Raw genomic sequence first — 22948 nt, 5'->3', positions numbered from 1 at the left:
AGTGTGGATGCCAGGCAGGAAAATGGAATGCTCCTCTTGCGGGATGTGGGATTGCAGGGAGACATCCAGAGTTCCTGATGGCTTCATCTGCAAGAAGTGCATCCAGCTGCAGCTTCTATTAGACCATATTAAGGAATTGGAGCTGGGGCTGGACGAATACTGGGTCATTTGTGAGGCTGAGGGATTAATTGACATGACATACAACAAGGTGGTTACACCCAAGGTGCAGGACACAAGTAACCATCAGGAGGGCTTATGGTCTACCGGGTAAGGGGATAGGCAGCCGACAACTGGTACACCACTTTGGATACTGTTGGGGGGTGGCAGGGAGATGACCCAGCAGAGGAAAGCCACAGTGGTCAGGTCTCGACACTGAGTCAGGCTCTGTTCCTCAGCAGGCAAGGGGGGAGAAGAGGCGAGCAGTAGTGATAGAGGATTTATTGGTTGGGGGAAAGAAAAGAGATTCTATGGACGAGAACGAGATTCCCAGATGGCATGTTGCCTTCCCGGTGCCAGGGTCAGGCATTCTTAAGTGAGAACACAAGCAGCCAGAGGCTATGGTCCACGTCAATACCAATGACATGAGGTGAAAGGGTGACGAGGTCCTGTAAAGTGTGTTCAGGGAGTTGGGTGCTGAGTTAAAGAACAGGACTTCCAGAGTTGTGAACTCAGGATTGCTACCTGTACCATGCGCTGGTGAAGCCAGAAATAAGAAGATCACACAGTTTAGCCTGTGGCTATGGAGATGGTGCAGAGGGAGAGCTTCAGGTTGTTGGATCATTGGGCTCTCTTCCAGAGAAGGTGGGAACTGTACAGAAGGGAAATGTTTCACTTGAAATGAAGCGGGTGCTAATATCCTTGCGGAAAAGTTTACTGGTGCTACATGGCGAGGGGAATGGGGGGTATAACTAGAGTTGTGGGGGGTGGAACCAGAGCACCAGAAGAGACAAGGGAGTGGTTGTGGAGAAAGATGTTGTTAAGCCGACACGTAAAGTCAGGAATTGAAAGATTGAGCATGGTGGGACTAATGTTCTGAGTTGCGTATATTTCAATGCAAGGAGTATTGTAGGAAAGGTGGATGAGTTTGGAGCATGGATCAGCACGCGGAATAATGACATTGTAGCCATTAGTGAGACTCAGGTACAGGAGGGTCAGGACTAGCAGCTCAATATTGCAAGGTTTGATTGCTTTAGACGTGATAGAGTGGGAGAGATTAAAGGGGGAGGAGTGGCATTATTGGTCATGCAAAATATCATGATAGTTCTCAAACAAGACAGATTGGAGAGATTGTTTACTGATATTATATGGGTGGAACTGAGTAATAGAAATGGGATGACCATGTTAATTGGATTGTACGTATTATAGACCACAGTCCGTGGGATTTAGAGGAGCAAACTTGTAGACAGATTGCAGACAGTTACAAGAAGTCATCTGGTGATCATAATGCCATTGATTTCAAAGTAGTTATGGAAGAGGACAGGTCTGGTCCTCAGGCTGAAATTCTAAATTGGAGAAAGGCTAATTTTGATGGTATCATAAAGGATCTGGCAAGTGTGGATTAGGACAGTTAGTTGTCTGGCAAAGGTGTACTTAGCAAGTGGGAGACCCTCAAAAATGAAATTTTGAGAGTACAGTTTGTATGTTCTTGTCAGGATATAAGGCAAGGATAACAGGTTTTTGAGAGATGTGTATTGGTTAAGAACAAGAAGGAGATGCACAGCAGGTATGGGTAGGAAAGAGAAGATGAGCTGCTGGAGGAGTATAAGAAATGCAACATGTAAAAAGGAAATCTAGAGGTTAATTGAAGGCATAAGTTTGCTGCAGCAAGCAAGGTGAAGGGGAATCCCATGAGGGGAAATCAGACGGTGGTGGGAGTGTGGAACGAGCTGCCAGCAGAAGTGGAGGATGCGAGTTTGATTTCAACATTTAAGAGAAATTCGGATCAGTACATGGATGGTAGGGGTATGGGGGGCTATGGTCCAGGTGCAAGTCAATGTAACTGGGCAGATTAATAGATCAGTATGGAGCAGATGGGCCGACGGGCCTGTTCTATGACTCTGTGACTCTATAACAGATCCCTGCAAAGTACCACTGCTTACTGTCCACCCAGCAGAATATGTTCCATCTACAACCACCCTCTGGGCAAGCCAATTCTGAATCTACACCAATAAGAGTCCTGACAAAGGGTCTCCGTCTGTTTACTCCTTCCCATAGATGCTGTCCGGCCTTCTGAGCTCCCCCAGCATTTTGTGTGTGTGTTGTCTGATTCTACATGGTCAAGTTCACCTAGGTCCCATTTCTCCTGACTTTCTGAATGAGCCTACCATGGGGAACCTTATCGAATCCTCACTAAAATCCATATACACCACATCCACTGCGCTAGCTTCACCAATATCCTTTATCACATCCTCAATTAATTCAATCAGGCTCATGAGGCATGACAAGCCTCATGCTGAAAAAGAGCTGGACAATGATAATCACCAACAAGAGAGAATCTGACCATCTACCCACGACAGTCAATTGCATTACCACTGTGGGTCACCCACCATCAGTCTGCTGGAAGTCACCGCTGAACAGACACTCAGCTGGGTCTGTGTGTAAGTGCTGCAGCTACAAGACATCCCAACGCCTTTCAACCATCTACAGGGTTGAAGTCAGGAGTGGGATAGTATACTCTCATGGTCCTAGATAAGTACAGCATCAACTCCTGAGAAGCTCCGCAGCCCAAACACCACCATAAAGATTCCACTGCCAGGGAGAGCTCGAGTGATGGGAAGTAAATGGTGTTCTTGCCAGATGTGCGTAGACTGCAATTGAATTTTTTCAAAAAAATCAGAAAGCATAAGCTTGATCTAATAGGTGGAAAGTTGAAGGACTTCAAACAGGTAGATTGTTGCAACAAGAAGCGTGGTCATTTTCTCTGGAAATCCTTTCATTTTTCTAACCTGAAAACTTTTTGATTGCAGGTCTTCTTCTGGCAGATATTATCATTGTGGTATCATCGATTGCTGGAATAATATCTTCCACAGTATCATTAACCGGATTGATTATACTGGGCTATTTGAGCAGAGAGTTGATACAAGGTAGGTGTTAAATCTCTGTTCTTATAAACCCATGGGTAACCAATTAAATTAATTTGACCAGTTTATATTTTTGAGCAAATGTGTGGTTGTGGGATTTTCATTGCATTCCAAAACTATATAGGAAGTAATCATCAGTTTATTTTTTTCCTGTCATTGCTAAATGTACTCCGTCTCACAGTTGAGTGATATTGGAATTGGAATTGGTTTATTTTTGTCACATTTTCCGAGATATAGCAAAGAGCTTGCCTTGCAGATGTTTCATACAGATCAAATTATTACGTGGTGCATTGAGGTCATACAAGATAAAACAATAACAGAGTACAGAATAACGTGTGACAACTACAGGGGATGTGTGGTACAGGTGAACAATAAGGGGTAAGGTGAAGTCAAGATTCCATCTTATTGTCCTGGGGAAATAATCAATTGTCTTATTATGGTGGGATAGAAACTGTCCGTGAACCTATTGTTGCAAGCTTTTAGCAGGCAGAAGAGAGAATGGCCAGGGTGGATGGGTTACGGATTATGTCGGCTGGTTTACTGAGACTGTTGAGAAGGTCCGTGGAAGGGAGGCTGCTTTCTGTGACATGCTGAGCTGTGTCTACAGCCCACAGCAGTTTCTTGCAGTCTTGGACAGAGCAGTTGCCATACCAGCTGTGAGGTGTCCGGGTAGAATGTTCTCTATGGCGTGTCGATACAATGGTGAGGGTCAAAGATGATATGGCAAATTTCTTTAGCCTCCTGAAGAAGTGGAGAGATTGGTGAGCTTGCTGGTCATATACTCTATATGGTTGGACCAGGACAGGTGTAGCCCTCTCACCGGGCTCATATACAATCTTGGCTTGTTAGCCAGCTCTGCTAACAGCCTCGTGACTCAGAGGTGAGAAGGCCACCTTTCATAATCAATGTACGTCTAGGGTCTGTATGATTTGGGGTTCAACTAAACAGGAACATTGTGATATTCTGATTGAAGAATCCTCGATTTCAGCAAATGCTGTGTAAATGCTGCCCGTATGCAATTATCAGTTGGCAAGAAATTACAGATCATGCACAGCATACAATTACAAAGACAGTGTATTTACTAATTTCAGCTTGATCAAGCAGTTATATGAGAAAGAAAAGGAAGAAAAAACATAACAGGATCCATTACAATTAATCCAGTCTAAATGTGCACATAATGTTGGCGCTTGTATTGTCTAAAAGTTGGGTATGACTCTTATTCATGCTGCTAAGTTCTCACCATCAACCACTGGTAGAGCTTCCCATCTTGGACTTCTTCATTTCGTGGAGCACATCTTCCCATGGGATTGAATCCTACAGCTATCTCTCCCAATCTTCCCTTCTCTGCATCTCCTACCGAAAGTCCACAAACCTCACAAATCTCTCTCCACCCAGCTCTCTCTATTTTTTTAAAAAAACTTTTTTTATTGTGTTTTCAAATAGTTACAGAATAAAAGTGTGTGAAAAAGAAAATATATGTTACCCATCCCCCCTCCCCTTAACCCCTCCCCCCTAACATCCCTATAGAAAAAAAGAAGAAAGAAAGAAAGAAAAAAAAAAGGAATGCCTGGATATTGGAAGATCCCCACATGCTCCATGGAGTTCGTAATAACTTTAGTATATATATTTATTTCTTTCCCCAAATAACCAATTATTTCATCTTCGGAGCACCTATATATTTAATCCTATCTTTTGTAAATAAGGGCGCCAAATTTTCAAAAATGTTTCATATTTATCTCTTAAATTATAAGTAATTTTTTCAAGTGGAATACAGCCATAAATTTCTTTCTTCCAACGATCTATACTTAAATATGTGTCCGATTTCCAAGTAACTGCAATAGCTTTTTTGGCTACTGCCAATGCAATTTTTATAAATTCTTTCTGATATTTATTCAATTTGGATATCGGTTTTATCCCTTCAATATCACCTAGTAAAAGTAATATTGGATTATGTGGAAGTTGTATTCCAATAATTTGTTCCAATAAAACTCTTAAATTTGTCCAAAAAGGTTGAATTTTAGAACAAGACCAAGTAGAATGTAAAAAAGTACCAATTTCTTGGTTACATCGGAAACACTGATCAGATAAATTTGGGTTTAATTTATTTATTTTTTGTGGTGTAATATATAATTGATGTAAAAAATTGTATTGCACTACTCTTAATCGGACGTTTATTGTATTTGTCATACTCTCAAGACATAGTCTTGACCAATTTTTTTCTTCAATTTTAATATTCAAATCACTTTCCCATTTTTGTCTTGACTTATGGACTCCTTGTTTAATTGCCTGTTTTTGAATCAAATTATACATACAAGAGATAAATTTTTTAATCTTTCCTTTTTGAATTAAAGTTTCTATTTCATTGGATTTCGGTAATAACATTGTTTGACCTAATTTTTCTCTTAAGTAAGCCCTTAGTTGAAAGTAACAAAAAAGAGTGTTGTTTGATACTTTATATTTATTCTTTAATTGATCGAATGACATTAATATTCCTCCTTCAAAACAATCTCCTATATATCTAATCCCTTTTTGAAACCGGTTATATAAAAGTTGATTATCCATTGTAAAAGGAATAAGTCTATTTTGAATTAAAGATCTCTTTGCTAATAAGGATTTCTTTGTCTCATCGTCAACATTTATCTTATTCCATAAATCAATCAAATGTTTTAATATAGGAGATTCTTTCTTTTCCCGTATCCATTTAGATTCCCATTTATATATAAAATCTTCTGGTGTGTTTTCTCCTATTTTATCTAGTTCTATTCTAATTCATGCCGGTTTATCTTTCTCAAAAAAAGATGCAATAAATCTAAGTTGATTTGCTTTATAATAATTCTTAAAATTTGGAAGTTGTAACCCTCCTAGCTCAAATTTCCATGTCAATTTTTCCAACGATATTCTTGACATCTTACCTTTCCAAAGAAACTTCCTCACATATTTATTTAACTCTAGAAAAAACTTCTGGGGTAATTGTATTGGTAGTGATTGAAATAAGTATTGTAATCTAGGGAATATATTCATTTTTATGATATTTACTCTACCTACTAATGTTATTGGTAATACCATCCATTTATCAAGATCTTCTTGAATTTTTTTCAATAGTGGTAAATAATTTAATTTGTATAAGCTCTTTATGTCATTATCAACTCTTATACCTAAATATTTTATACCATTTGCCGGCCATCTAAATTGGGTTATTAATCGACATTGATTATAATCTCCTTTAGTAAGAGGTAAAATTTCACTTTTATCCCAATTTATTTTATAACCTGATATTTTCCCATATTCTTCTAATCTATAGGATAATTTACGCAACGAGTGCAATGGGTTTGTTAGATAAAGCAGAACATCATCAGCAAATAAGTTAATCTTGTATTCTTCCTGATTAACTCTGAAACCCTTAATATCTGGGTCCATTCTAATCAATTCAGCTAATGGCTCTATCGCCAACACAAATAAAGCAGGTGATAATGGACAACCTTGCCTAGTTGACCTTGTTAACTGAAATGGTGTTGAAATTTGACCATTTGTCACTACTTTAGCTTTGGGATTAGTATTTAAGGTTTTAATCCATTTTATAAAAGATACTCCTAATCCATATTTTTCCAATACCTTAAATAAAAAATCCCATTCCAATCTATCAAATGCTTTTTCTGCATCTAAAGCAACTGCCACGCTCATTTCCTCCCTCTTCTGCGCTAAATGAATTATACTAAATAAGCGAGTTACATTATCTGCCGATTGTCTATTTTTAATAAATCCTGTTTGATCCATATGTACTAATTTTGGTAAGCATTTACATAATCTATTAGATGAGATTTTTGCTATTATTTTATAATCAATGTTTAATAAAGAAATAGGTCTATATGATGTTGGCTTTAAAAGATCTCTATCTTTTTTTGGCAATACTATTAAAATAGCTGTCGAAAAAGATTCTGGAAGTTTATGTGTTCTTTCCGCTTGGTGTATTAACTCCATAAAAGGAGGAATTAAATAAATCTTTAAACTTTTTATAGAATTCAGGCGGAAAACCATCTTCTCCTGGAGATTTATTACTTTGAAATGATCCTAGGGCTTCTTCGACCTCTTTCAATGTAAAAGGCATATCTAATCCCTTCTGTTCTTCCGTATTCAATTTTGGAAGAGTTATTTGTGATAAAAACCTTTCTATTTTGACATTGTCATTTTGTGATTCTGATTTATACAACTCAGAATAAAAATTCTTAAAAGCTTCATTAATTTCTAAAGGTTTATAAGTAATTTAATTTACTCTTGTTCGAATTGCATTTATTGTTTTAGAAGTCTGGTCTGTTTTTAACTGCCATACAAGAACCTTATGTGATCTTTCACCTAGTTCATAATATCTTTGTTTAGTTCTCATAATTGCTTTTTCTGTTCGATATGTCTGGAGTGTATTATATTGTAATTTCTTGTTAATAAGTTGTCTTCGTTTTTCTTCTGTCATATTTCTTTGGGATTCTTTTTCTAATTTTGTAATCTCTTTTTCCAATTGATCTATTTCTATCATATATTCCTTCTTAATTTTAGAAGTATAACTTATTATCTGACCTCTCAAATATGCCTTCATTGCTTCCCACACTATAAATTTATCATCAACTGAATGTGAATTTATATCTAAAAAGAACTGAATCTGTTTTTTCATAAAATCACAAAAATCTTGACGTTTTAATAATATTGAATTAAATCTCCACCTATAAATTGATTCCTCTTTATCTATCATTATCATTGTCATTATTAAAGGAGAATGATCTGACAATATTCTTGCTTTATATTCCACATTTTTCACTCTATCTTGAATGTTCGTTGATAATAGGAAAAAATCTATCCTTGAATATGTTTTATGTCTATTTGAATAAAATGAATAATCTCTTTCTTTTGGATTAATTCTTCTCCATATATCAATCAAATTTAAGTCTTTCATCAATGATAGAGTTAATTTTACTGCTTTTGATTTTGTAACAACCTTTGTTGATCTATTTAAAACTGGATCTAGACAAAAGTTAAAATCTCCACCTATTAATATTTTATCATGTGCGTTAGCCAAATTCAAAAAGACCTCCTGTATGAAGTTTACATCATTTTCATTTGGTGCATAAATGTTCATAAGGGTCCATAGTTCTGAAAAAATTTGACAGTGTATAATTAGATATCTCCCCGCCGAATCAATTAATACGTTTTGTATTTTAATTGGTAAATTTTTGTTAACCAAAATTGCAACTCCTCTCGCCTTTGAATTAAATGAAGCTGCAATAACATTTCCAACCCAGTCTCTTTTTAATTTCTGATGTTCTATGTCTGTTAAATGAGTTTCTTGTAAAAAAGCTATATCTGTTTTCATTTTTTTTAATATATGTTAAAATTCTTTTTCTTTTTACTGGCCCATTAAGCCCATTAACATTAAAACTTAAAAAATTCAGTAAATTAGTCATTATTTTTTTTAATTATATTACTCCAATCTATAATAATACCTAATCTTTCAACTTTTGTGGTATCCTGGGAAATCTTTATAAAAATCTCCATGTTGCTATGTGTGTCCCCACCAATCATCCAGGCAAAAAGGTAGAAGAAAAATAGGATATAAAGAAAAAAACAAAATACCCCCCTACTAATGTTGTGAAAAAAAAACACAACATTACCCCCCCTCTGTTGTACAGGTCATGGCAATCGCCATGATTACACACGTGAATCCCGTAGTAACCGATCCAAAGCTCCCCAGCCCCCCTGCAACATAAAAAAGTGTATATATAAGAAGAAAAAAAAATACTATTCTCACTTAGTATTTCTAAAATTTTGCTTTTCTCTTCTATAATATCCATAAATGTCCATCACTTCTGTTCGTTGACTCTATCTTCATCTTTAATCCATTACGTTTGGAAGCCTCTATGTGTAATTAGTCAATAGATGAAAGTTTTTGTACGAACTCCTCCGCTTTTCGATGCTTGACACAATCCGGAGTAGTTTATAAGGAACTTTTAGAAAGTATTGACTAACTTTTCTTCATTTAAACATTAATTTATTAACTTTTTACGGGAGAGCTGGGTTCCAGCGTCTCAATCCTACGTCATCACGTGACGTCCCCCACCCAGCTCTCTCTAGAACCTTCTCCTGATTTGCTCTCTCGAGATTCCTAAGTTGAACATCATAGTCCCTTATCTTTAGCTGCAACTAAAGCATTCAACCAGCAGGACGCATTGCTTTTACTGTAAGCTACTAAATGAAAGCGTCTACAGCATTAGATGAAGAAATCGTAACTAGGGCATTACACAGGCTATTGGCAATGTTCACCACTCGGAGCCTGAGGCTCTCAACCCTATTCACTCCAAGTGAGTGTCTCATGGGTGAAATACATCCACGAAGTGTAGTCTGAAGCCACTTCTCAAAAGCAAATTAAAAACTGCAAATGCTAGAAATCTGAAATAAAACAGCGAATGCAGTGTGGATTTATGAGAGCGTTGGTCATAAACACAAGAAAGTCTACAGATGCTGGAACTCCAAAGTGTTACGAGAGTATTACCAGACCCTGAGGGCCTGTGTTACAGAGAGTAGGTGGGCAGGCTAGGACTTTAATCCTTGGAACATAGGGTACTGGAGGGTGATCTCAGAGGCATATAGAATTATGGGAGGAATAGATAGAATGAATGCACCAAAAATTTGAGGGCTTGGTTTTAGAGTAACAGGAGAAAGGCACACTACAGCAGTTCCCAACCTTTTTTATGCCATGGACCCCTACCATTAATTGAGTGATCATAAACCCCAAGTTGGGAACTCCTGATCTAAGGGGAACCTGCTGTATAAACACTGGTGGTGTAGCACAACTCTAGCGTGGATGCCATATCAGACCACTAGCACTAACTTGAGGCCTAGTTCTTGCTGTGACCAAGATTACACAGCTCACCCTGCTGTGTGCCAATAAACCAGTGACTCAGACTTGCAGCATACCACATCAACAGCGTCTTGCAATCTCAAGAGAGTAACTAAGATGATTACTTGCTTGACAGTATCATTTATTGACTAGAGCTGCACCTTCAGGAAAAAAACCTCTCGTATCCTATGGATTTCTGGGAGTTAATTTATGCATCCATGCTCTGAGCAGATCCTTATAATCAAATATTTTTGAGGCCTTCCTTTGAATTTTATTTGATTGTCCCTGAGGTGCTGTAAATGCAATAGGTCCTTCTGTTGACTTCATGTCCCATCCCCAGATCCACATTCTCTCCTCTCCTCTCACCCATTGGGCAGGAGATACAAAAACCTGAAAGAAAGCAAACTCAAGGATAGTTTCTATCCCATTGTTATCTGTCACCTGAACAGATTTCTTCTCTGATAATATGGACTCTTAACCTCATAATTTATCTCGTTGTAATCTTATATAACCATATAACAGCACAGAAACAGGCCGTCTCCGCCCTTCTAGTCCGTGCCGACGCTTACACTCACCTAGTCCCAGTGGCCCACACTCTGCCCATAACCCTCCATTCCTTTCCTGTCCACATACCTATCCAATTTTACTTTAAATGACAATACCGAACCTGCCTCCACCACTTCTACTGGAAGCTCATTCCACACAGCTACCATTCTCTGAGTAAAGAAATTCCCCCTCGTGTTACCCTTAAACTTTTGCCCCCTAAATCTTAACTCATATCCTCTTGTTTGAATCTCCCCTACTCTCAATGGAAAAAGTCTATCCACGTCAACTCGATCTATCCCCCCTCATTATTTTAAATACCTCTATCAAGTCCCCCCTCAACCTTCTACGCTCCGAAGAATAAAGACCTCACTTGTTCAGCCTTTCCCTGTAACTTAGGTGCTGCAACCCGGGCAACATTCTTGTAGATCTTCTCTGTACTCTGTCTATTTTGTTGATATCTTTCCTGTAATTCGGTGACCAGAACTGTACACAATACTCCAAATTCAGCCTTACCAATGCCTTATACAATTTTAACATTACATCCCAACTCCTATACTCAATGCTCTGATTTATAATGGCCAGCATACCAAAACCTTTCTTCACCACCCTATCCACATGAGATTCCACCTTCAGGGGACTATGCACCATTATTGCTAGATCACTCTGTTCGACTGCATTCTTCAGTGCCCTACCATTTACCATGTATGTCCTATTTGGATTATTCCTACCAAAATGTAGCAGCTCACATTTATCAGCATTAAACTCCACCTGCCACCGTTCAGCCCACTCTTCTAACTGCCTAAATCTCTCCGCAAGTTTTGAAAACCTACTTCATTATCCACAATGCCACCTACCTTAGTATCATCTGTATACTTACTAATCAAATTTACCACCCCATCATCCAGATCATTAATATATATGACAAACAACATTGGACCCAATACAGATCCCTGAGGCACACCACTAGTCACCGGCCTCCAACCTGACAAACAGTTATCCACCACTACTCTTTGGCCTCTCCCATCCAGCCACTGTTGAATCCATTTTGCTACTTTGATATTAATACCTAACGATTGAACCTTCCTAACTAACCTTCCGTGCGGAACCTTGTCAAAGACCTTACTGAAGTCCATATAGACAACATCCACTGCTTTACCCTCATCAACTTTCCTCGTAACCTCTTCAAAAAATTCAGTAAGATTTGTCAAACATGACCTTCCACGCACAAATCCATGCTGACTATTCCTAATCAGACCCTGTCTATCCAGATAATTATATATACCATCTCCAAGAATACTTTCCATTAATTTTCCCACCACTGACGTCAAACTGACAGGCCTATAATTGCTTGGTTTACTCTTAGAACCCTTTTTAAACAATGGAACCACATGAACAATACGCCAATCCTCCAGCACCATCCCCATTTCTAATGACATTTGAAATATTTCTGTCAGAGCCCCTGCTATTTCTACACCAACTTCCCTCAAGGTCCTAGGGAATATCCTGTCAGGACCCAGAGATTTATCCACTTTTATATTCCTTAAAAGTGCCAGTACTTCCTCCTCTTTAATCATCATAGTTTCCATAACTTCCCTACTTGTTTCCCTTACCTTATACAATTCAATATCCTTCTCCTTAGTGAATACCAAAGAAAAGAAATTGTTCAAAATCTCCCCCATCTCTTTCGGCTCCACACATAGCTGTCCACTCTGATTCTCTAAGGGACCAATTTTATCCCTCACTATACTTTTGCTATTAATATAACTGTAGAAACCCTTTGGATGTATTTTCACCTTACTTGCTAAAGCAACCTCGTATCTTCTTTTAGCTTTGCTTAGCTTACACCTTGTTGTTTAACCTCACTGCACTTTCTCTATAGATTTTACACTTTGTTATTGATTTACTCTCCCTCAATGCACTGTGTGATGATCTGATCTGTATGAACGGTATGCAAGACAAGCATTTGACTGCATCTTGGTACATGTGACCATAACCAACCAATACCATCACTACACAACCATGTTCAAGAACAGCTAGTTGTCTGATGCTGTGTACCTGTGATGCTGCTGCAAGTTTCTGTTACACCTGTGCATACCTGTACTTGTACATCTGACAATAAATTTGACTTTGACCTCCAATAAACTGTCAACTTATATAGCATAATTCTCCGGAAAAAAATAAGAATAACACAGGTGTGTGTTAGAGTAGACAATTCCCAACAGGCTGACATGGCCAGGGATATGCACAAGGAATCTTTGTTTCATTCCTTGATGTGCACAAGTTGGATGTGGGGTGTTTTATTGGCAGTGCAAGATAAGAAAGATAAGATTAGTTTTAGAACATCGAAACACACAGTGAAATGTGCCATTTGGGTCATTACGTGCGATGTGCTTGGGGCATTCCACAAGCGGCACCATGCTCCCGATGCCAACAACTCACTAACCCTAACCGTACGTCTCTGGGATGTGGGAGGAAACCAGAGCACATGGTCCCATGGAGAACGTACAAACTCCTTACAGGCAGCGGCGTGAATTGAATCCAGATCAGCAAGTGCTTGCATTGTAAAGTGTAAAGCACTATCCACTACATTTTATAAAGTGTACCACACTTACAGAGGTTCTCCTTTGTGCTGTCCTCCTGCTCCTGATAAGAGTGAGCGTCCAGGCCTCCAGTACCCTCACCGTGACGATGTAGTCTTTTGCTTAGGAGGTTGTACTGATCCATAACCAATGTAATGTACTCTTAACTCCACAAACTGGTACTGTTACCAGGACCTTGGCCTTTGCAAGTTGGACTATTCACCTTCTCACTGTAATGCAGCATTGAGCGGATTCCAAGTATTCTAACAAGTGTCTGCATTTCTCTACAGGATCACAAGAGCCCCTGTTTATGTGTAATGCTCTATCTCTCGTTACCATCTCTATTGCCCTCATTTCCCAGATTGTAATAAAAGGTAAGTGCTAAATATTATTCATTATTGACATAAAACTGATCAGTTCGGGCAAGGAGGAAAGCAGAAATGTGTAATTTTATCATTACAGTGTTGTTATTCTCACTGAACCTACAATGGAGGAGGTCACCCTCTCTGATATAGACCGACTCACCGTTGTACTTTCAGCAACACTTTGACGCGAATCACATTTGCTCTGACAGGAACTGCAATGTTGGTAACTGGGTCCAGAATGGAAAATCAGACTGCGCTATTCTTCCGGTGGCAGAGTTAAGAGGCTCTTATGTAGGATGTAGAGGTGTCCTCCGAATGCACTCCACCATTCAGTAAGATCATGGCTCGCCTTACACATCAACTCCATTCTCACTGTAGGAGTTATCGTCTAGCTACATAACGTGCTGCTTAGTCACCCCTGGAGGACTGTGAGTGAGGAGGTTCTCACTGAAACCTGTTAAATATTGAAGGGCATAGATAGATGTATGTGGAGAGGATGTTTCTATAGTGGGAGGAATCTAGGATGAGAGGGCACAGCCTCTGAATAGATGAACATCCATTTGGAACAGATTTGAGGAGGAGGGTGATGAATCTGTGGAATTCAATGTCACAGACAGCTGTGGAGGCCAAGTCATTGGGAGTATTTAAAGCGTAGTTTGATAGGTTCTTGATTAGCAAGGGTGTCAAAGGTTACAGGAAGAAGGCAGAAGAAAGGGGTTGAGAGGGATAATATCTCAGCCATGCTGGAATTGCAGAGCATACTCAATGGGCTGAATGGCCTAATTCTGCTGCTGTGGTCTTATGTTTCTGGAGACCATTCATTAGATAGAAACACAAAATAAGTAAACAAAATGATAACTGAGTTCAAGGAGTCAAATTATGATCCAATACAACACATAATTAGTTGTTAACTTTGGGGATATTTGATGAAGCTCTTTAATACGTTATGGGAAATTGTCAGGTAGATTGGAAGCAAGTATTTCTATTCGTTTGGGAGTCAAAGACCAGAGATGTAGAGCCGAACTAAAACAGAGCTAAAATTTCAGAGTGAAGGTAAGGAAGAGAAAGAGATAACAATAAACTGAACTTGAACTTGAGATGCCAGAAGTATCAATGGATAGATCAGTTCCTAAAGGAAGATCAGCTGTTACCGTTCAATGGCGATTGGTGGAATTTTGAGTAAAGGTATGAAGGGATAGGGAGATGTGTGTGGAGTCAGGTAAGGAGCAGATGTACACTCATTCTGTGCGTAGCAGGTTCAGTGGGTTAAATGCCCTGATCATGTGTAAATCTTTATGTCTTCCTGGACAATCCATCACCATTTTCTCGAAGGAACTGTCAGACGCAACTAGAGATGATCTTTATAAAGTGTGAGGGAGTGTTGGTGAATGATAATTGTGCAATTGGCTCATTTAAATTCCTTCATTTATTGTGGGTCATACCTCCAGGAGCTGCCTCTGTACCAGTCGTTGTTTTATGCGTTGTGTTTGCCCTGCTGGCTTTCAACGTGTGCTTGACTATCCGCTTTTGGAACTTGGGCTACCAGTGTATCAGAAAGTTCTTAGACTGCACAGGTAAAGAGAAGATGATTTATCAGAGAAAAAAAAACCCCATCTGTAAATGTTGAAACTGCCCTAATCAATTCCACCGTTGCACTTACCAGATTTGCGAACTTTGATGAACTTCTGTGGCATCGTGAGTTCCGTCACTGTGCTCATCTTTTCCATCATCATCCTTGCTGAGGAGATTCAGCAAAGTGGTGAGTTTACCAACAGCCCCTCAATGTCTTTTGTTTTAATTCTATGGATTGTGTTCAGCTTTGTGAAGTCTCCACTGTAAACAGCTGAGTGACAGAGGATAGGAAAGGCTATCGTCCTGGTCCAGGCTGACAGAGACTTGGGGGAAATTTAAGTGATCTCATTTATCTACTTAATTCCGTACCCCTGCCAGATTCAGGAGGGAGGCAGCCAGCTTCTGGACTACTGATCCAGAGAGGCATGGGAGCCTGGAAATTACATTCAAGTAGGTAAATGAATTTTTAAATAGTGCTGAGAAACTACGTTTTAAAAATGCAAATTTCCTGAGGTTCGATAATGTCTTTGAGAGGATGGAGACAACGGGGACATCAGCAATTTGGGATGGACCATACCCCTACAAACAAATAAATCAAAATAAGTTAACCTCATTTCAGACGGCACAGTGAAGCAAAGTTTTCCAGGGATCCTGTTCTATTCACACTCACTGAGTCAACCTTGTGTTGCAGAGTGAGAACAGGCAGACCCTCGGCAGTATTTCCACTCATTATAGAATATCAGATGAAAGGTCTTGCCTAAAACCAGTCAGAGTGAATATTGGAGAGAAGTCAGAAAATATTCTCTGAAATGGGTCTCAGGAACATCCCCGACAGGTCAATGGGGAAGGAAGGACAGCTCACACTCACCCTGGGATCAGCTCCATCAGCTGATGTGTAAAAGTTGGCCTGTGGTCTGGAATGCGTGGACCCCGGATCAGGTTCCCTTTGTCAGAATTAATCTTGTCGTTGTGGAGTGTTCTAACATAGAATCAGGTTATTCACTGTAGCTCATTAGAACGGCACTGGTAGAATGTGTATCCTTACATGGTCCACCTGGTTTATTCTCACTCTCCTGCCTGCTCTTAATCTTCTCAGTGTTTCTCTGTCATCTTTCCCCTGAGACCAGACCTTGTCTTGAACCTCATATTAAGTTCAGTACTTTCTTGGGAGTTGGGCTTGAACCAACAATTTACTACCAAGGAGGCAAGAGCCTCTGCGACCCAGACAATAGTTGCTGAATGAGGAAAATTACTAATCTATTCCTGTCACTAATCAAAGAGAAAAAAGCGAAATGTTATTCGTCAGGCCTGGGAAGGAGGGATCGGTCAAACTCCCTATCATGATTAATGATATGGTAGTGGATCATGAACAGCTGGTGCCTGAAAATCCAGTGAACACAGTTCCTGTGACACTTTGTGAGAAGAGGAGGATTCCCCTCACATTACAGAGTTGTACAACACAAAACAGGCCCTTCGGCCCACCAAGTCCGTTTCAACATTTTCACCATCTACACTCACCCCATCTGCCTGCATTAGGACCATATCCTTCCACAACCCAAGTATCCATAAGACCGTGAGACATAGGAGCAGAATTAGGCCATTCAGCCCTTCACGGCTGATCCTGGATCCCACTCAACACCTGCCTTCTTGCCATATCCTTTGATATCATAACCATTTGGGAAACGATCAACTTCCACCTTAATATGCACAGACTTGGCCTCCACTGCAGCTTGTGGCAGAGTATTCCACAACTTTACTACTCTCTGGCTAAAACAAATCCTCCTTACCTCTGTTCTAAAGGGTCGCACCTCAATTTTGAGGCTGTGTTGCCTCAACTTCTGGATACCTCCACTATAGGAAACATCCTCTCCACATTCACCCTATCTGGTCCTTTCAACATTCGGGAAGTTTCAATGAGATTTCTCCCCCCCTCAAACCCCGCATTCTTCTGCATTCCAGTCAGTACAGGCCCAAAGCTGCCAAACCCTCCTCATGTGTTAACCCTTTCATTCCCAGAATCATCCTCATGAACCTCCTCTCGACTCTCTCCAATGACAACACATTGTTTCTGAAATAAGTGGCCCAAAACTGTTGACAATACTCCAAATGCAGCCTGACAAGTATCTTATAAAGGCTCAGCATTATCTTCTTGTTCTTATATTCTATTCCCCTCGAAATAAATGTCAACATTGAATTTGCCTTCTTTACCACAGATTCAGCCTGCAAATTAACCCTCTGGGAGTCTTGCATGAGGACTCCTAAGTCCCTCTGCACCGCTGATGTTTGAACCTTCTTCCCATTTAGGTAGTAGTCCACACCATTGTTCCTTTTACCAAAATGCATTATCATACATTTCACAACACTGTATTCCATCTGCCACTTTTTTGCCCATTCTTCCAATTTGTCTCAGTCCTGGTAAAATCACGTTGCTTCCTCAGCACTACCTACCCCTCCACCTATCTTTGTTTCATCCTCAAACTTTGCCACAAACCCTCAATTCCATTATCTAAGTCATTGACAAACAATGTGAAAAGCTGCAGCCCCAATACTGACCCGTGAGGAAGAGCTGTCTGTCTAAATGTCTCTCCGACATGGTTAACAAATGTCATTTTACATCCTCTTGCTTCTTCAGCATTCCTGAGTTCAATTGCCTCACTACAGACAATTGTGCCTTGAACTCTGTAGGTTTAGGAATTCCCTCCCTAAATAGCTTCACCCTCTCCCCACCCCAATGTTTATCACTCCTTCTCAATTAAGATATTGAGCAAGTGTCTCGCCAACAGTCCTGGTATCCAGGCCTGGTGATTCCATTCCGAATACGAGTTCTGTGTTAAGCTGCAGTGTAACATCAGTTGTTGGTTCTGCTCTTATAATTCAAATGTGAATTTGGACCTTTTTCAGATCGAGGTTGTCACGTCTCATATCTAACCTGGACCACCCTGTCCCTGTTGTTCACTGTTGTTGCCATAATCTTCTCTGCATGTTTAACAGTATTGTGGAGTAAGTATATTTTACATAAGGACTATGTTATAGTGTAACGGTTTGCCACTGGGTCCAGCTTGAGTGTTATTTAACTAGAACTAACTTGCTGAATGGGTGGTGGGGTGGAGATACATCTTTACCAAAGGAGGTGAAAGACAGTCCTTCCCTCCGCTGGCCTCAAGGCACGCTTGGCAAGGTGTAGCAGCTGCTTAGCTCCCAGATCAGGGTGACGTGAAGCCATGGGAGGAGGTGGTGGATGATCATATCAGTAGCTGGTGCGTATCATGAGTCCTGGTTATCTGTCCACTGACACCAGGCAGACAATTTCTGAAGAGTATTGTTAATGTCTGGGGCCACCCATTGTGTAAAGACACTGCCCAGAAGATGGCAATGACACACCATTTCTGTAGGAAAATTTGCCAAGAAAAATCATGGTCATGGACAGAGAGAGGAAGCCCATGGTCTCCCATGCCAAGCAACACAGCACATAATGATGAACTTGATGAAACCTTTGGAGAGAGTTCTGTTCCTTCATATCACACATTACTGATGTTTACACTGAGGGCCAATTGCCTGGTGTTTTGTGTGGCATGGGTTGTTATTCAGTCCAACAACAGAATCTAGCATTATCTCAGGTAGACCTAGTACAGCTGGGATATGATTTAGTTACTTACTGGTCCATGGAGATCAATCATGAGACTGTCTTCATTCAGTGACTGGGTTTGTAGGAGACAGTGTGACTGAGGGTTGATAATTTTCCTTGTGCAGCAGCTCCCATGATGCTTGTGAATGTATTACCATCCTGGGATCCTGTAGTCTCATGGCCGAAACCTCAAGCAGGTTCTGGGTTGTAAAGAGAAGATTTAGCGGAGATGCAGGGATGTACTTCAGGGATTCACTGTCAGAAGGGGGTGAGTGGTGGAAGTTCATGTGAGAATTTCTGGAAGCTCCATTGGGAGGACCAGAGGGGTGTAGAGTTCTGGGAATGGGACATTAAATAAACAGAAGCATATATCCCATCTGCAGCACATCCTGGGGCAATAGAAAAAAATTCAAAGGAATTTTTCAAAGGTGCAAAAATATTCAATTATGAGGATCCACTCAGAGCATGAATACATAAAGTAACTCCCAGAAATCCATCAGATAGGAGGGATTTTCTCCTGAGGGAATTTCATGTACAGTGGCCAGAAACTTAATGTAAAGAGAGATCTTCAGGCTACCCACCGTTTGGGTAGGAGACGGTATCCTGACGACTGCTCTCCAATCCCAGGAGATTCCGTGCAGGCACTGTCACAGATTCCTAATGAAGTGGAATTTCTCCCCAAAATTCTGTGCAGGACCTGGCAGGTGAAGTGATTTGATTTCAGAATGTTTTGTCCTTTCCACTGTCAGGACCTGCACCTTCCTCATGCCTGTTAGCTAGATATACTATAAGCATTGACTGCTCAAATAACAATGGAAGACACTCGCCAATGGAAAACACAACAATAAATCAGAGACGGCTTTAAAATGTTTAATGGAATAAATGAGACAAACCATAAGACAAGTGCAAGGACTAAGAAGCATTTTATTTCATTCTAGAAAGAGGTGAAGGTTCAAGCAGAGAATCAGAGCATCAAGTAACACCACAGGTAAGGAAATGCTTTCAGTTCGATGTTGACTGATGATCTAACACTGAATTATGATGAGTTCAGAATGCCACTGGTGGACAGGGCAAATCTAGAGTGTGCTTTTAGGCTGGGCTAATGATGTCACAGACACCTACCCGAGGGAACACTGGATTGTGTTTACACCACTCACAGTATTTACATCACACATACACGTGTACATCATCCCAAGCTGATAGTGTTGCAAAGACATGTGCAAAATAGAGAATATGTTAACCCCAGGGTAAATTCATCGAGGCATGTTCGCTACATCCAATTTATTTGTCTCAGCCATCACATGCTGACTATTTTATTGTTGTGAAATGGGTGTCCCGGCTCCAGTGACACAGATTCATTCCTGACCTCCAGTCTCCTCTCTGTGGAGTCTTCACGTTCTCACTGTGACCGTGGGATTCTCCGAGGTGCTCCGGTTTCCTCCCACGTCCCTGGGAGAGAGGGAGGGAAGGTTAACTGGTCCCTGTAAAATGTAGCTGGTGTGTGGCTGTGGGGAGGAATTTGGGAGATGCAGGGAATGTGGGCAGAATAAAAGAATTCTAGGATTAGTATTAAACAGATGGTGGATGGTCAGCACAGACTCGATGGGTCGAAGGGTCTGTTTCCATACTATATCTCTTTCTGAGTCTAAATTGCTGTTAGCTCCTGTCTTCCTGTTGTCATCGATAACTCTATTTCATTCTCAGTCTTTATCTTGTCCTTTTTGCTCTGAGCAACACACAAAGGAGATGGTTGTAAAATATTTAAACAAATACAGAAATAAACCAAATAATAAGTGCAAGGACTAAGAAACTTTTCATTCACTATAGGAAGAAGATGAGGTACAAGTAGGAAATGAAAGGATCGGGACTACAGCAGGTAATTAATGTTGTGGGTTTTTAACTGCGGACCCCAGTCGGTTGAGGTTGCCCACAATCTCCATTGGCACGGGTGCACCACACGGCTGTGTGCTTAGCCCCTGCTCTACTCACTTTACACTAATGACTCTGTGGTTAACCACAGCTCCAATGCCAGGTTCCAGTTTGCTAACTACAACACTTGTGGGCCGTATCAAAGGTGGGGATGAGTCAGAATACAGGAGGGAGATTGAACATCCGACTGAGTGGTGTCACAACAGCAACCTCTTAATCAATGGCAGCAAGACTAAGGAGACGATTATTAACTTTAGGAGGAGGGAAGCAGAGGTCCATGAGTCAGTCCTCATCAGGGCATTAGAGATGGAGAGGATCAGTAACTCTAAATTCCACGGTGTTTTCGTTTCAGAGGACCTGCCCTTGGCCCAGCATGTAAATGCAATTTTGGATAAAGCATGACAGTGCCTCGAGTTCCTTAGGAGTTTGTGCAGATTGAGTACGACATCGAAAACTTTGACAAACTCCTATCGATGTGTGGTGGAGAGTATATTGACTGGGTGCATCACAGCCTGGTATGGAAACAACAATGCTCTTGAATGGAAAACCCTACACAAAGTGGTGGACATGACCCAGTCCATCACGGGTAAAGCCCTTCCCACCATTGAGCACATCGACATGGAGAGTTGTTGCAGGAAAGGAACTTCCATTATCAGGGAATCCAAGTCATGCCCTCTTCTCACTGCTGCCATCAGGAAGAAGGTACAGGAGCCTCAGGACTCACATCACCAGGTTCAGGAACATTACCTCTCAACCAGTTATTACCCCTCAACCATCAGGCTAACTTCACTCAACTTCACTTATCCCAACATTGAAATGTTCCCACAATCAATGGACTCACTTTCAAATACTCTTCATCTTAAGTTCCCAGTATTTATAGCTTATTTATTTATTTTTTATTATTTATTTTTCAATTTGCACAGTTTGTTGTACTTTGAACTTTGTAGGTTTTGTAACTGCTGATTTATTATGAGCCAAGTATATGTCTAGAGAGCAAATTCAGAGTACACATCACAGATAGATAGCAGATGAAACAATGGATTCTATTCATAGCATCACACTACCCAGCAACTGTAGTTATATCATGTGTACACATGTACTCCCTCCCATCCTGATAGCATCACAAAGCCCCCCAGGCCATATTTAAGTTCACAGACACCACTGTTATTGGCCAAATCAAAGATGGTGATGAATCAGCATACAGGAGGGAGTTTGAAAATCTGGCTGAGTGGTGTCACAACAACAACCTCTCACTCAATGTTAGCAAGACCAAGGAGATGATTGTTGACTTCGGGAGGAGATAACCGGAGGTCCAGGGACCAGTCATCATCAGGGGATCAGCATGTAAATGCCATTATGCAGAAAACACGGCAGTACCTCTACTTTCTTAGAAGTTTGGAAGATTCGGCACGTCATTTAAAACTTTGACAAACTTCTGTAGGTGTGTGGTGGAGAGTATATTGACTGGTTGCTCACATCGTGGTACAGAAGCCACAGTGCCCTTGTACAGAAAAGCCTACAAAGCGTGGTGGCTATAATCCGGTCCATCGTGGGTAAAACCCTCACCAGCACTGAGTACATCTCTGCAGAGTACTGTCGCAGGAAAGCAGTATCCATCATCACGGATTCCAGCATTCAGGCCATTCCCTTTTCTCTTCCATCATCAGGAAGAAGTTACAGGTGCCTCAAGACCTGCACCACCAGGTTCAGGAACAGTTATTACCCCTCAACCATTGGGCTCTTGAACCAGAACTGGTAACCACTTGCCCCATCACTGAACTATTCTCACAAACTACGGGCTCACTTTCAATGACTCCTCATCTCATGTTCTCGATATCCATTGCATATTTATTATTATTATTATTATTATTACTGTTGCTTTTTTCTCTCGCATTTGTTTTGTATTTGCATAGTTTGATGCTTTTTTTGCACATTGGTTGTTGTCCATTCTGTCGGGTGCAGTCTTTCATTGATTATATTGTGTTTCTTTTGTACTTACTGTGATTGCCCTCAAGAAAATGAATCTCAGGGTTGTCTACGGTGACATGCATGTACTTTGATCATAAATTTCCTTTGAGCTTTGAAAGTCATGTGCAAAGTAGAGAATACATTAACTCCACATTGAGTTATTTTGTCGTATCTGGTGATGCTGCTGTATTCAGACACCCTGACTAGGATAAGGACATTTTCTGTTAAATGGGTGTCCCTGAGAAGCCATGGGTGGAGCCAGTACCTGACAGCTCCAGTGACCCAGACTCACTCTCCTCTGTGTGGAGTTTGCAGGTTCTCCCTGTGACTATGGTATTCTCCCAGGCAATCTGGTTTCCTCCCACATCCCAAGTTGGGTTGATAGGTTAACTGGTCACTGT

The 22948-nt window shown here is 40.6% G+C and overlaps 1 protein-coding gene across 1 annotated transcript in view; it reads left to right on the top strand.

The window, feature by feature from the left end:
* The window catches only part of LOC140718688 (uncharacterized), a 66027-nt gene that overhangs the window by 32283 nt on the left and 10796 nt on the right, over window positions 1-22948 (top strand). The window contains exons 4-10 of the mRNA XM_073032733.1: window positions 2967-3083; window positions 13379-13462; window positions 14902-15027; window positions 15117-15212; window positions 17927-18025; window positions 19589-19638; window positions 20478-20526. Coding sequence (XP_072888834.1) covers window positions 2967-3083; window positions 13379-13462; window positions 14902-15027; window positions 15117-15212; window positions 17927-18025; window positions 19589-19638; window positions 20478-20526 — 621 coding nt within the window. The remainder of the gene's footprint in view (window positions 1-2966; window positions 3084-13378; window positions 13463-14901; window positions 15028-15116; window positions 15213-17926; window positions 18026-19588; window positions 19639-20477; window positions 20527-22948) is intronic.

This window comes from Hemitrygon akajei, chromosome 2 (assembly GCF_048418815.1).
Source record: "Hemitrygon akajei chromosome 2, sHemAka1.3, whole genome shotgun sequence".
In the NCBI taxonomy this organism is placed as follows: domain Eukaryota; kingdom Metazoa; phylum Chordata; class Chondrichthyes; order Myliobatiformes; family Dasyatidae; genus Hemitrygon; species Hemitrygon akajei.
This window is presented reverse-complemented; position numbering and strand designations above follow the sequence as displayed.